This window comes from Carassius carassius, chromosome 50, assembly GCF_963082965.1.
Source record: "Carassius carassius chromosome 50, fCarCar2.1, whole genome shotgun sequence".
NCBI lineage: Eukaryota > Metazoa > Chordata > Actinopteri > Cypriniformes > Cyprinidae > Carassius > Carassius carassius.
The window spans coordinates 13,486,080-13,500,733 of record NC_081804.1 but is presented as its reverse complement, the minus strand read 5'-3'; the positions used below and the strand labels follow the sequence as shown (position 1 = coordinate 13,500,733).

General features: G+C 38.7%; 1 protein-coding gene across 2 annotated transcripts in view; it reads left to right on the top strand.

Annotated features, from left to right (window-relative positions):
* LOC132133783 (S phase cyclin A-associated protein in the endoplasmic reticulum-like) overlaps window positions 1–14,654 on the top strand; it is a 118,364-nt gene that overhangs the window by 42,729 nt on the left and 60,981 nt on the right. For both annotated transcript variants that reach the window (XM_059546752.1, XM_059546753.1), the window contains one exon: window positions 3,663–3,799. In XM_059546752.1, coding sequence (XP_059402735.1) covers window positions 3,663–3,799 — 137 coding nt within the window. The remainder of the gene's footprint in view (window positions 1–3,662; window positions 3,800–14,654) is intronic.

The following is a 14,654-nucleotide window of genomic DNA, read 5'->3' as shown; positions in this document are numbered from 1 at the left end:
CTGGAGGTTGCAACCATATTTATGTACTGTTACCTTCAAGTTATTCCTTACATTTTCTTTACTTGGTCTTAAAAAGTCTTAAAATGACTTTCATAAAACCTGCAGAAACCTTTAAAAAAAGTGTACATAAAAATTTAGTTAAGGTAAGTTTTGATTTGTCAGCGTAGATCCAGAGCAGTGGCGTTATGACAGGATTTCCTCTTAAAATCTATTCTTAAATGAAATTCGGCTTGAGTCTCAAACTGTCAAAGCCATAATGGTTTCCCATTCTTCGGTTCACTCACACATTAGGAGCTTAGCTCCAGTCCTGATGTCCTTACAGATCTTTTTTTGTGGTGCTCCCCTCTCCTCCAAACCAAAAGCTCTTTATAATCTCAAGATGGTGCACGTCTTTGAGGTGTTACAGAAACAATCCCATTAAGTGAACGGCAGACGTACTGGATCGCCTTTCAGAGAGATTACTCAACAGATGCCTCTCTGGCCACAGGGAGGCAATGGTTATGACTGCAGGGTCTACTCCTGTTCCCCAGGGACTCGGGGTGGATGCCCCGTCCAGCACACACACAATAACTTGTCCACTTGAAACCCTATATGATGCAAATGTACAGATTTCAAACGTAGGGCCATGAGGTCATTTGTCACATTTGTCTCAAAGTAATTCATTAAGGACAGGTGTCAAGCATTCGAGGCTGTGGTCGTTAAAACTTTATTGTTCAACTTTGTGAAACGCTGTTGGAAGAAACCAGGAGATGATCTTTATTCAGATGCTGTACTTGTTTTATTTTGAGTTATAGAAAAAATTTCTGATGAAAAAAAGATTTACTTAATGTTTTCCACATTATGTTGTGAACCTTTATGAGGATATGTTTGGTCATTAACTGTTGCATCATTGTGCAAACAGATGAGGAGAGTTCAAGACTCGAAAGAAACGTGACTGGTACATCAACATTACAGTTCATTTCTCTCCAATACAGAATGAAATGGAACAAAATTTGAAGGATGTTAACCTTGACAAGATAATGCTGGCCTACTATTTTGCTGCACATTTAAAGGGGTCATCAGATTCCCATTTTGCACAAGTTGATATGATTCTTTAGGGTCTTAATGAAAAGTCTGTAACACTGTTTGGTTAAAATTTCCCAATGGTATTGTAAAAAAACACCTTTTTACCCTGTCAAAAACAGCTCTTTTCAGAGCAAGTCGTTTTGTAGCATGTTCCTTCAAATGTTAGCTGACCACGCCCCTCTCTTCCGAGCTGCTCTCTGAGGGACGGTTTACTTTAGTCGCATTCATCGTGAAACTTGATAATTAGCACATTATTAGGAAAGGCGTTTTGCAAAGATTCATTAAAAAAAACTCTTACACTCATGTCTTCTGTAGGTGAAGCTGGATCACGAATGATTCCACGAACATAGACGCATTTATGTAGATCGGGGGCCCATTCTCTTCGAAAATAAGTCTTCAGCGGCACAGATGCTGGGAATAAATGACGACTGCTATGTTCATTATTACATCCAACAACAAAACACCTCGATCGCTTAGGAGTCATTCTTGTAAAATTATTATTATTATTATTATTATTTTTTTTTTTTTTGCATTTAGCAGACACTTTTATCCAAACCGACTTGCAGTGCATTCAGGCTAACATTTTTCAACTAATGTGTTCCCTGGGAATCGAACCCACAACCTTGTGCTGCTAACGCAATGCTCTAACACTGAGCCACAGGAACACGAAGTAATAATACTCAGTAATAATCTGATTATTGTGTGTATATGCTGGATATGCTAGTAATCACACTGTTTGTTAAGGTGCAGCCACATTTACAGTAATTTACGCAAATAGGAATACCATGCGAGTTTGAGATTTCCCCATGCAGATTTGCAAAATTTGCTGCTTTGGCCAACGAGAAGCTGCTTGGTTTGCAAGTTACTTTTGTGCAAGATGTGTTTAAAGCATTGCTGAACAATTGACGAGAGAGTAGATTTTTTTGTGAGGAATTGCGCTAATGTCAGTGTAGCTTTAGTCCAACATGGCAAAAAATAGTCTAATTATTTACATGGAATTAAAAAAAAAAGTAGGTTTTTGGCCCCCATCCTCTGTTAGCATACAGCCTCTGAAGTATCGACTCATAGTGGGAACTCTTATCTATCTCACCCGCTGCTCCCATCCTCCAAGGTGCTGGATGACAGGGTAATTGGATAATTGCTTTCTGGCACATGCATCACGTCGTCCGAAATTGAGTTATGTCCGTCTATCTTCCCATGGAAATATCGGCATCATCAGAAAGAGACGGAAAGCTATACCTCTCTCCCACCTCAGCACTTCTGCCGCCTTAATGCCAGCAGAGAGTGCAGGAGATGCCTTTGAAATTATGGAGCACAATGCCTAGGCCTGGACGACTATACAAGCCACACAAAGAGCTTGACACCTGTTCTTTCAATGAAGGCGCTCCACTTTACATCCTAGTGTGGGAGTTGAAGCCCAGCCTTTGGACATGTGCTAGGTTTGAGCTCCTATCTTGTCACTGTGTTCTTACACACCCGTGTGTCATCATTCTGTTGTCCTGTAGGGACTGTCCTGGATGCGCATGGCATTGAACTGAGAGGTCTCTCTGTGGAGCTTTAGAAAATCGAATGTGCATTTTTGGCTAAATATGGGCTGGTTAAAGGAAGGTTTCACTCTGGTACCACCTGCAACTTTCTAATTAAGCCATCTTATCCTAATTTCGCTAGTTTAGTACTTTGGTTTATACTCCCTCTCTCTGCCCTCAAGTTGTGGGTGCAGTGTTACTGAATGTAAAACTATTCAAAATAATTTCCTGCAAATGAAAGCTGATGTAAAATATACTTATTAGGTGAAAAATGAAAATTAGAAATGTTGTTTTGGCAACTAAGTAAAGTAAATGAAAAGTTTAGGTACTAAAATTACTAAAACTAAGCTTAAGTAAAAATTAGTAAAGGCATAAAAATATTTGTTAAATAAAAATAAAATGAAACCCGAATAGAAAAGTGATTCTAAATTCAAAAATATTAGTATACTATATAAATAATACAAAAATAACACACAGATTCAAAGGCTGTGCTGGGTAACATTAGCTTTTATAAATATTGTTACATTATTGCATTACTCTTAAAAATTATGCATTGTTTATTTTGAAGGCAATGTAATCCATTAGTTCAGTTTACTTTACTCTGTCATCATCATCAGCTTAGAACCAAAATGTTACTATTCCAGCACCAACTTAATGAATAGCTTTTTGATAAAAATATGCATATCTGTAAAACATACTACAGGTCTTTGGTCTGCCCGGTTTTTAATTTATTGAGATGATTTTTATCAACGATTTTTATGTTCAGGGCCAACTTTTAAGGACTTATTTTGTAAGTTTATAATTTTGTTGAATGTTCAGTCGGTATCTGCAATTTATGTAGTTAAAAATGTGAACACAACAACGGTCATCATCAGCTTATTTGAAAAAGTATATTAGGTGTTAAAATTGCAAGTTACATCAACAATGTAAACTTTTTAATGCTTGTTACTTGTTATATATTACCCACAGTAATATTCAGGTAACACCTTTCACAGTAATCAAAAAAAATCTGTTCTAATATGAAAGCAACCTTTATATAATTACAAATGTTTATTTTTATTTTTTTGACAGGAACACCTGTCTCAGAAAAAGTACATCGTAGACATTGTGACTGACAGCAGCGTGCCCTCCGACAGTGCAAAAGAGGGAGAAGAGAGGCAGAAAGCTCGGAAAAAGGCCAAGAAGCTGCGGGCACGCATGAACTCAAGGTGATATGATCACAGCCTCCTCTCTCTTTCTTCTGTCTCGGTCTCGTTCTCTCCCTCCGTGTGGCTAAAGCGTGGTGGTGCTGCTTGTGAGAGCTTTATGAGTGACAAAGAGATGGAGAGCAGAGGCAGTGTGCGTCCTGGCTGTCTGCACGGTAACACTGATGAGCTTAATTTATGGCCACTCTCTGTGATTGGGGAGGAAAAAGTGAGAATCGATCTGTGAGTACCCCGCCCCACTTTCACCTGTTAAGAGCTTTTCTCCTAATTGGTTGCCACCACGCTGCCAAAACTGAAGGCTTCTCTAGTGTACAATAGTATGTTAAAGTATGTGTAAAGCATGCCTGTTTTTCTGTCTTCCAACTATTGATTTTTAAATGAAGTATCAAAGAAAATCAATAGTAATCAACAAATAGTAGCGAACGCGTCTCAGTGTCAGATCCTAGACCCGGGCACTATAATTTTAGCTTCCTGTCACAACTGTTATTTTGTGTGTGGGGGGGGGGGTGTATTGGTTGTTCGTCAGCAATGCTAAAAATGGAATTAACGGCTCCAATTGTACAATTGTAAAAACCCTGGGAATTTCTGATGAAACTTTATACATCCATGCAAGTTTACCACCAACCTGCTTCTATTCAATCCGAATGTAGTGACTTCGGCAAGCGCAATAAAACATGGTTGTTGATTTATTTTCCAAATGTGGAGGATAAATGTATAAATATTTACATGTTTGTACATAGAATTTCTGAAATTTTCACACTTTACAGGCCGGCTCACATGCCAAAGTCTTTGAAAAATCTCATCAGATTTTCAAGATGTGAGAGACCACAAACATAACGATAAAAAATCTTTGATTTAACGGTTTTGTTCCAATGGTGTGTGAAGTGCGATTTAGTTCCCAAACAGCCAGAATGAAAATCTCATGCAGTCAAACGTGACTCTGGAGCAAACAAATGGTGGACAAAGTGCAAAAAGAAATGGCGATAATAGTGTTTGGACTGCTTTTAACAGGAAATTTGAGGAAGTAAAAGAAAAAAAAATCGAAGTCTTGGAGACAACGTGAACAAGGACTTTACATGTTACAGCATGAGCTGGAGGTGAGTAATAATTCTGTCATTTTTCAGGATTTCTGATCGTAAATATTCAAAATGTTGGATATTTAGATTTGAGATCGGTGCTGCCCGATGTTGTTCTGAGCATATTGAATCACGCTTAACACACCCCACACCACAGTTAAATCTGATAAAATAATCTGTAGAGCCATTATTTTGTAGTGTGGGACCCACTTAAGTTTGGTTATATATAAAGAAAATGCATACGTTCAAATATAATTTTATCATTGTAAGTTTATTGCTTTAATTCAGTTTCTACATTTGTAAATTGTAATTCAATTTTGTTATTGTAAGTTACAAGTTTTGTCATTTGTAGATTGGATGTAATTGGATAAACGTTGTCATTTTCAGTTATTATACTATGTACGGTTGAATGCTTGAATCTGATTGGCAGACAAACATTTTTAAGGTGTGCAGTTATTTTCAGGGAAACGCACAGCAAAAGTAGTTCCAGGCAGGTCTTGACATGCATCATGTACATGCAGTACATGTCCATATCAATTCGCAAAAAATATTTTTGGTCTTTTAAAGGTCTTTACAGTCTACAGCAGCAAACGAACCAAAACCCACAATGACACTGACCAAGCAAATAAATATAGCAAACAATATGATTAAAAAAACACATTATTTTCGTGTTTTTAATTACAAAATAAAACTTTATTACTGTATGTACAGGAAGCACATACTCCCTTTCTCCCGCTATCTCTCCCATACAAACGTACATGAACATGCGAACAGTTTTACTGTTAGTAGAGACACTGCTGCCAAACTATGTTGAGAGACGCTCAGGTAATTCACGCACACTTAAATGCTTATCAATGATCAAATCTCTGTTACTAGATCTAAAAAAAAAAAAAATTGGAATTGGCAACTGCAGTATGCATTAAGACGAATAAGAAATTAATCCTACACACAAGCGTTTTAAGGACAGTAACCTAATGGATGTTTTGAAACATAATCTGAAAAATATTTGAGGTGTGGTGACCATAGTTTAAGCGGAATAATTGATTCTGGTCTGTTGACTTATTTGGAAATTTTTCTATTCATTTCTTATAACATTTCCTAATAATTCAGCGGACCATCGTCAATTATTCCTTACATAATTACTGTATTCATAAATTGTACTGTAACTTCAACAAGGCACAACATTTATATAATTTCTGTTTTTGATAGTTGAAATTAGTTTGTTTATTTTTGGCATGTTATGACATTTCTGCATTCGTAAGTTATAAGTAATAATCATAATAATTAAAAAGTAATATAATTATAAAGTAATATAAGTAATAATTGCTTCCTGGTACATTACGAAATTTATAAGTTGTCATAATTTCAACATTGACTACAAAGTAAAATTTTAACAGAAACCTGAAATTTCATTAATTTACGATATTAAACCATTTCGATTGCACTTGTAATCAAGTTTCTGCTTTCCTTAATTTGTAATAACATTTTGATTATTGTAATTTGTAATGGTTGCTACATCCCTAGTGGTGGCGTTACAGTGATTGTAATTTGTAAGTCTCTCTCTCTCGCTCTTTCTCTGTGTGATGACTACTAGCAGTCTCTTAACTTACGGCGGAGAGGAGACCGGCAGTCTGCACTGCTTCTGAGCTCATTAATACAGGGGTAGCTCAGAGGGCAGAAAACAGCTCTGAGCTTTGGCTGGGAGAGTGACAACATGAGCCTCCTCTGTTTTCTGTCACTCCTGTGCTGAGCCCTGCAACACTCACACAGTGAGGAAAAGAGGGTTAGGAGGAAAGAATGAAAGGGAGAGAATAGGCACAACACGCTTATAAATCACGGCCCCCCACAGTATTGGGTTGGTGACTCCACCACAGGGTGGAAATGATCCGTTTTATAGGAGCACAGTGTGGCGTTTGTAAAACGCTAGAGAGCTTTTCTCAGCCCTCCCAGGTTGCCCTGTCCCTCAGTGTCATTGTTAACCCCGCTCATTCCCCATCACAGCTGTGGCATGGAAAAAGGCAGTTTAATTTCCTTAGCTGGACCCTGATTTATTCTTCAAATATATGGTGTGTTCATCTTGTGCAAACGTGTGGTTTTAATTACCATGAAAGTAGCATGTCTGCCCGTGTCCGCATTGGATGTAGGCTTTAAACTTTCAGAGTCTCTCGCTCTTAACTCTTTCCTTCTCTCTCAGATGGCCCTTTCTCTCATGTATGATGTTTGGCTGGTTGCATTGCTTGTCTTTTCCCCAGGCTTGAGAAAATAGCCCTCTGTGTTTTGGTCTACCTCAGAGGGGCGGCACATAAAAGAAACCCTGTTTTGGACTTCCAGAGGCCATCGCCTTACTCAAAAATACAGGAAACCGTTCCCTAGAAGAGAGTCAGTAGGGCCTTTCACACCACTTTAGTTCCAGAACTAAATGTATAGTACTAAAGTACTGGTACGATTTTGTGTGAACTATTTCCCAGTACCATTTAAAGGGTTGCATTCGCACCGACAGAGTGTACTAGGAAGTGACGTAAGCTGGTCGACAGAATAATGAATAACGAAGAATAATGTTAACAACAGGAAGATGGAGGACTCTGTGATCAGAACTGTGTTTTTGTTGTCTAGCTGGTTTCACAATAATGGACATGGAATGTCAACTAGGGCTGAAACGATTCCTCGAGTAACTCGATTACAAAAAATGATCGAGGCAAATTCCTCTGCCTCGAAGCCTCTTTTAATTTATTTTAAATCTCACGTCAGGTTCTTTCACAATGATTGTTTTAATGTGACACAACGAGTTTACATCACCCACAAAGCGGAAGGAGACACAAGCGCTGCGTTCGAAATCGCATACCGCAAGGAGTCAGCAGTGTTTTGATTTGAGGGCGCGGGCAAACCTAAAGAGAACGTCATACCACAACTAAGGCGATGCAGAAAACGCGGAGGGAATCGCGGAATCCAGTCATAAAAACGGAATTTACAGTTTAACGCAGAATGGCACGGAATTTGCCAAATTTTTTATGAATGAATAAAAAATAGGTCATTGCACTTGCATCAAATCACGATATGGACTAATATTTGTAAATATTAAGCCGGAACAGTCTATTTAAATATGAATCCTGCATGTTCTGCGTGTCTTTGTTAATGAATGGAGCAGAAGCGCGTCTTCCTTTATTAACAAACAATGAAGCGCGCGTGATGCTCACGGTAATTTCAGCGTCTGCTGTCTCACTAAATAAGACGTGAACACATGAACAACATCTCCAGAACTGCTCTGACAGTCACTTCATGAGCATTTGACCGTTTGATTTGAGTAAAACTAGCGTCACATCACATACACAGAGCTGTAAAGGTACGTCAACCCATCAAAATAAAAGTCCTGTTTTAGACAGGAATTTGGCAGAGATGTATTACTATTGTTCAGCAGAATGTGCAGAGCCTACTACTAAAAAAATCAAACATTATTATAATTTTTTAATTTTTTTGAGGTTTAATCACACAAAATTTCTTCCATGTTTTATTTTTCATAGTAAATCCCCTTTGTTTACCAAAAAGTTAAGTTTGCTTAATTTTCAATAATTAAAAGATAAATTAATGTTTTGGGTTTAATGTTTAATGTGCATCTCAGAAAATGCTTTATTTAAAACCCAAACTGAATGGCACTTAAATGCACTTAATTCATCTGTCAACTTTATTGTCATTGTTCACAGTACAAGTACAGACAGAGAAACAATAGGTAATAATTAAATGTTTATTTTTGATGTATGCATTGCATTCTTTGCATTTAAAAAATAAAAATATTTTTTTTCTTATAAAGGAAACTTAGTTGTTCATTTTGAGAGACCCAGGAGTCTTATTTTCTCTTGCATAATTAATATTGCACTTTAAGCAAAAACACATTTTATCCGATTACTCGATTAATCGATGGAATTTTTGGTAGAATACTCGATTACTGAAATATCGATAGCTACAGCCCTAATGTCAACGTATACGTAAAGCCATTGAAAGAACTGAAAGGAGGATTAAGAATCTCCAACGACAACTGGCAGTGCTACATAGGGATGGGACGATAACCGGTTTTATCGATAACCGTGATAAAATGTGCTGAAGGTTAGTAATATCGTTTAAAAATGAATTATCATTAAAACCGTGTTTGATTATCGCGGTTTTAATAACTCACTATTAAATCATGTCCAGCCAGCAACAGTCTGACGCAAGCGCAGCGCACAATGTTTTTTTTGTTTTTTTTCGAGAAGGAATGGCGAAAGTCAGTGACTTTTCTATGCTTTTCTATGCTTCTACACTTTTCATTGTAAGGAAGGAAATGCCACAGAATTTAATCTTTCTTTAAATTAAGTGCATAGAGTTGCTTGTTTTATTAGTTGTTTGTTGATTATTAAATATAAAACTTGCTGAAATGTTTTCAGTGTGAGCATCAACTATTTTTGAACACTTTCATCTCGTTTCAACAAAACCGTGATAATATTGATAATCGTGATAATTTTAGTCACTATAATCGTGATGTTAAATTTTCATACCGTCCCATCCCTAGTGCTACATTTGCTACAATTGCCTGCACTTCAGCATCCGTATATTTATCGCTGTTCATCATACTTGCGAAATAAGTTGACACAATGTTTACAGTATGTTACACAGCGTTTTAAATCATGGCAGGTGAGGGCGTTTTCGAATGCGTCTGGCCAATCATTGTCTACTTACGTCACGGATAGTACCAGTTGTGCTGGTTAGACCCTGCTCCGATGTAGGAGCTAATTTGATTCTTGAAAAAGGCAGTCCAATACTATAAAATACTTATACAGTGCGAAAACGTCCAAAAGTGGGTAGCTCCACAATTTAGTTCTGGTACTAAAAAAAGTTTCCTGCGGTGCAAAAGGCCCTAGTGAGGTAGGTAGGGAAGAGAAGGAGGGGAGTGGAGGAGCTATGAGGAAACGGGATAATCTTACAGTGAGGGCTTCAGTAAACCTGAGCAAAGGGGAAGACCAAGTTTGCGAGGCCTTAGTCCTTTTATTTGTGTTTATTTTTGCCAAAGGAGTACCAGTTGCTCTATCCCGGAAGTACAGTCCTCAATCCTTGCAGTCCTTCCTTATTTGTTAACCTAATGCCACACTGACTGCTGGAAAGTTGTCTATTGTGAATTCACAGAGGGAACATGACAAATGGAATACCTCATGGAATGGTCAGTGTGGTGAAGACCCCAATTCTTAAAGTTCAGATCAAGTGTGGCCTTTTGACCCTTTCCGTCATCTTCTAGTGCAGATTTGGGCAAAAGGTGTATATCGGCCACAAAGGACACTCTTGTGAGTACACTTCTATACAATAAACAGACTAATGGAACATTCTAATACAGTCAGAACAGTGAAGACCACAAATGTGCATGTTCCTCTTGAGTCATCATGTTGGTGTCTTGGTGATTCTTGGACTGTTGTGTAGATGTCTGCTGTAAATTGCAAGCTTTGTGCATCAAGGGTGTATAGCTGCCAAGAAAGGCCTCCAAGAAGTCTTCTTAATGGGTTTTCAACCAGAAACCTTGTTAATGGGGACACCTTGAGCACTTGTGCAATGCACACTGTCACAAGTATGCAAGGTCACCAAGTGCAGCATTCTTGTCACCCTCCTTTGTGTCTGCATGTTGGTGCCATAATAGCAGGTGACTACTTTTATTATACAGCATTAAGTGCGTTCTCTGCCAAATGCAACATCAAGGACACCTAGCAGTCATAATATGGATGTTCGCGGGCAACCTTCTGAATCATAAAACACATGGGACTCTGTACAGTTTTGTGGACTTTAGGGATACTTGCAAGTTAAGGCTATTAAATGACAAGTCCACATAAAGCGTTTAATTTGGAGCCAGACCAATGTGTCTGAGCATGACCGGCAACCGCTAGACTGCAGCTCTGATAGTTTCAACTTTAAGACACTTGGACCCTGCTTACCGCAGACCTTTATTTACCATCAGGTGCATGTAAATATTTTTAATCTCAGGATGTATCCAATATTTACTCCACATATAACCTCTTATATATGTTTGTGAATTTATAGATGGATCCAGTCTCATTCCTCTTGGTGGATATGTTCCACAGGTCACATTTTCCCTCCCTTTTACTCATCCTTTTATTCATCATCAGTCAAATTGTCTTCCATTTGATTGAGAGCCTCTCAAATCCAATATTAAATATTGCACCACTGCCCGACCAAATGTTTTCTGTAATTGGGAGTGCCGAACGCCTGAGCCTCCCATAGCACATTTAAAATGGATACACTGTATTTGTTTTTATCCGTCAGAAGGCATTGATGGTTTTAAAGTCAATTGGGGGAGGGGGCTGTCTGCGTCCAGCGTGGGTGGAGGTGAATAGTGGGATACATCGTGATGAATTGATGATTAGCTCTGCATTGTAGCTTTGTATCCCCCCCCCCCCCCACACACTAATAGCTGGTTACTAATATTTATGGTGCCCGGCCCGTTTAATAGGTCCTGCCGTGTTCAGAGATTGATGGTCCAGCGATTACCCCGCTGTTTAACCCTTACAGGCGTAAAGCTGTCAGACAGGAATATTGTGATCTGGAGGATGAGGACGAGGCCGAGGCCAGGTACTGTTCACAATCTTTCTCTGAGCGCACCACTGACCGAGGCTCGGCCAGCACATGGGAATCACTGTTCAAAATCCTTGGCAGTGTTTAGTTTCAAAAGAAGAGTTTAGCTGTAATTGTTTGTAGTCAGTTTATAGTTAAGTATTTTAATAGTCAGGGGTTAGGGTTAAGGGATAATCTCCAAAGTCTCCTGTCCTCTGTGACACCTGTTCACTACTCGCTATTCAAGTGAACATGTGTATAAAGTGATTTATCACTTCATACAGAACAATATTAGAAATGTATCAACCTCAACCCAACGTCTTCCAAAAGAAATTTATTTATTCTATTTATGCTTCATTCATTCCGTTTATTATTTAGTCATTCATTCTGCTCATTCATTCTGTTTATTTAGTCATTCAATCTATGTATTATTCATTCGGTTTATTTAGTCATTCATTTATTCATTCTGTTTATTATTTAGTCAATCTATTTATTATCCATCCATCCATCCATGCTATTCATTCATTCATTCTGTATATTATTTAGACATTCTATTCTTCATTCATTTTATTTAATATTATGTAGTCATTCATTTTATTTAAAGGTGCTGTGTGTAGGATTGACACAAAGTGGTTGAACTAGGTATTTCAGTCCAAATTCAAAATATTGGAGAGGGTTTTTTTTCACCCGTCTCACTCCCCACCCCACACACTAGAGGTCTGCATTCCTAGCGGCTGTCCCGCGGGATCCGCGGGACCCGACCAGATATTTTGCGCCGCGGGATTAAATATCCGACTAAAAAACGGCAGCAGTCGGTAACTCTGGTGTAATTTGAACGGGAGCGGTCGGTCATTCAATATCACGTTCCCGACGCCGACATTCTTTCAGAACAGCATATCTTCGCTTTATCTTAATCTTATCGACCACCCGGTATAGGCTACAGTCTGCCCTGTACTCAGGACCGTTATGCACGCGCTGCACGCACGGACCAGTAACGGTTCTTTCTGTCATGCATTGATTGTATTTGCTGGATCTGTGCGCGCGCGCAGCATGTGCATAACGGTCCGACTCCTCAGGGCAGACTGTATGTGATAAACGGCCCTCAAAAGAAAAAAATGGCAGAACAAAGTGTGGAGCAAAGTGTGGATGCGCTGTCCTTGAAGGACGTTCAACTTGGACTGGACAATGGTCAGTTTACTGCTAAGAAACCCACGTCAGGCAAGTCTAATGTATGGGAGTCTTTTTCATGCATCATAGACGCAGATGGGAAAAAAATACCCTTTGCGCAATGTGATAAATGCCTAAAAGTGTTCCCGTTCAGCAGTCACAAGACTGGAACCTCGGGATTAAGGCGGCACTCATGCATCATCACAAAGGGTCGAACTAAACTGGCATTTACAAAGTCTAGGCCGGTGCCAGAGCAGTTTAAAAAAGAGACCACAGAAAAATGTGTTGACTTTGTTTGCCAAGACATTCGACCGTATGATACTGTGTCCGGAAAAGGTTTTAATCAGCTGGCCCAACATTTGGTCGACACAGCAGCAAAAATTGGAAAGTTTAATGTCAGTGAGATACTTCCACATCCAACAACAACGAAGAATCAGTTGGATCGAAATCACTAGATATTCAGATTCAGGAGTACATGACCATGAGACTTGAATTATCAAGTCAACAAAAAGCAGTGGTGGGATTCACATCAGTCCCAGTTTCCTGCTCTGAGCAACCTTGCGAGATATGTCCTCTGCATCCCGGCCACGAGTGCACCTTCCGAGAGAGCATTCAGCCTTTGCGGTCGGATTTTGGAAGAAAGACGTTCGGTATTGAAACCGTCATCAGTCAGTGACATTGTTTTCTTGCATGGATATTTAAAATAGTCTGGAAAAAGCTGATTTTTCCAAGTAAGTACGGCTTTCGTTCATTTCATATTGCCTACAATTTTGAGATGTTAATTTATTATTAGTTATTGTTGAATTTATTTCGTTTGTAGGGGAGACGTTGAAATCGATGTCGGCATATTCTTTTCTTAAATTGTTCGCGATGGAAGGCCTACATATTTTGCCTAAAATTTTGAGTTGTTAATTTTTTTTTTTAGTTATTGTTGAATTTATATATTTTGTTGGAGAGACGTATGTCAGCACATTCTTCTCAGGGATGAGAAGGTTAAGGCCTACATATTTTGCTTAATGACGTCATATGTTCTTTCTTTCTCTAACACTTTTCCTGTGTTTTCAGCAAAATGTTACGAATTTTGATAATACGAATAAAAATAATAGCCTACACTTAATTTTTTTTTCGCTGCAACATTTTTTCCCCTACTGTCTGCAGCAAAATGTTAAATTTTGTATATTGACAAGGCGAATAAAATAATAATAAAAAAATGTTTGTGCAGACTACATTTTTATTTTCTCTGTGAAAATGTACATGTGAAATTCTGGGAGATCTATATTAAGCGGGATGGTCGGGAAGAAAATTATTCTAAGCAGACAGCGGGTGAACAAATGGTGTATATATAGCGGGAACGGGTGGGTGCGGGATATAACCCCAGCGGGAGCGGGCGGGAGCGGGACTTAAAAAACAGTCCCGCGCAGACCTCTACCACACACACACGCACAGGCAGGTTTTCCAGATTGACAACACAAACAAGAACGAGCGCACATGAGAATGAATGCAATGAATTGTGTTTTCCGCCAACTGGCAACACGGGGTGCTAAAATACAATCGGGTAAACTGGCAGTGGACTGGTTTTACATTACATTTTTACATTTATTCATTTAGCTGACTCTTTTATCCAAAGCGACTTACAATTGCTATGTAGGTCGCACGCCTCTGGAGCAACTAGGGGTTAAGTGTCTTGATCAGGGACACATTGGTGTCTCACAGTGGATTCGAACCCGGGTCTCTCACACCAAAGGCATGTGTCTTATCCACTGCGCCAACACCACCCGTTTTGGTTTACAAACCAAAACAGAGACCGACATTCCGGCTCGCAACGCACAAAGGATAATAACTGACTGTAGCAATGTTTTTCAGATAAACATGTTAACTTAGCATGTTTCTTAAATATCTGCAAACATATTATGGTATTTTTATCTGGTTTAGTAGAGTAAGAATCTTATATACCGCACCTTTAATCAATTTAATTTACTCAACTCAATTTACCACTTCATCTGAAATACAATTACTGATCAGACTTCAAAATG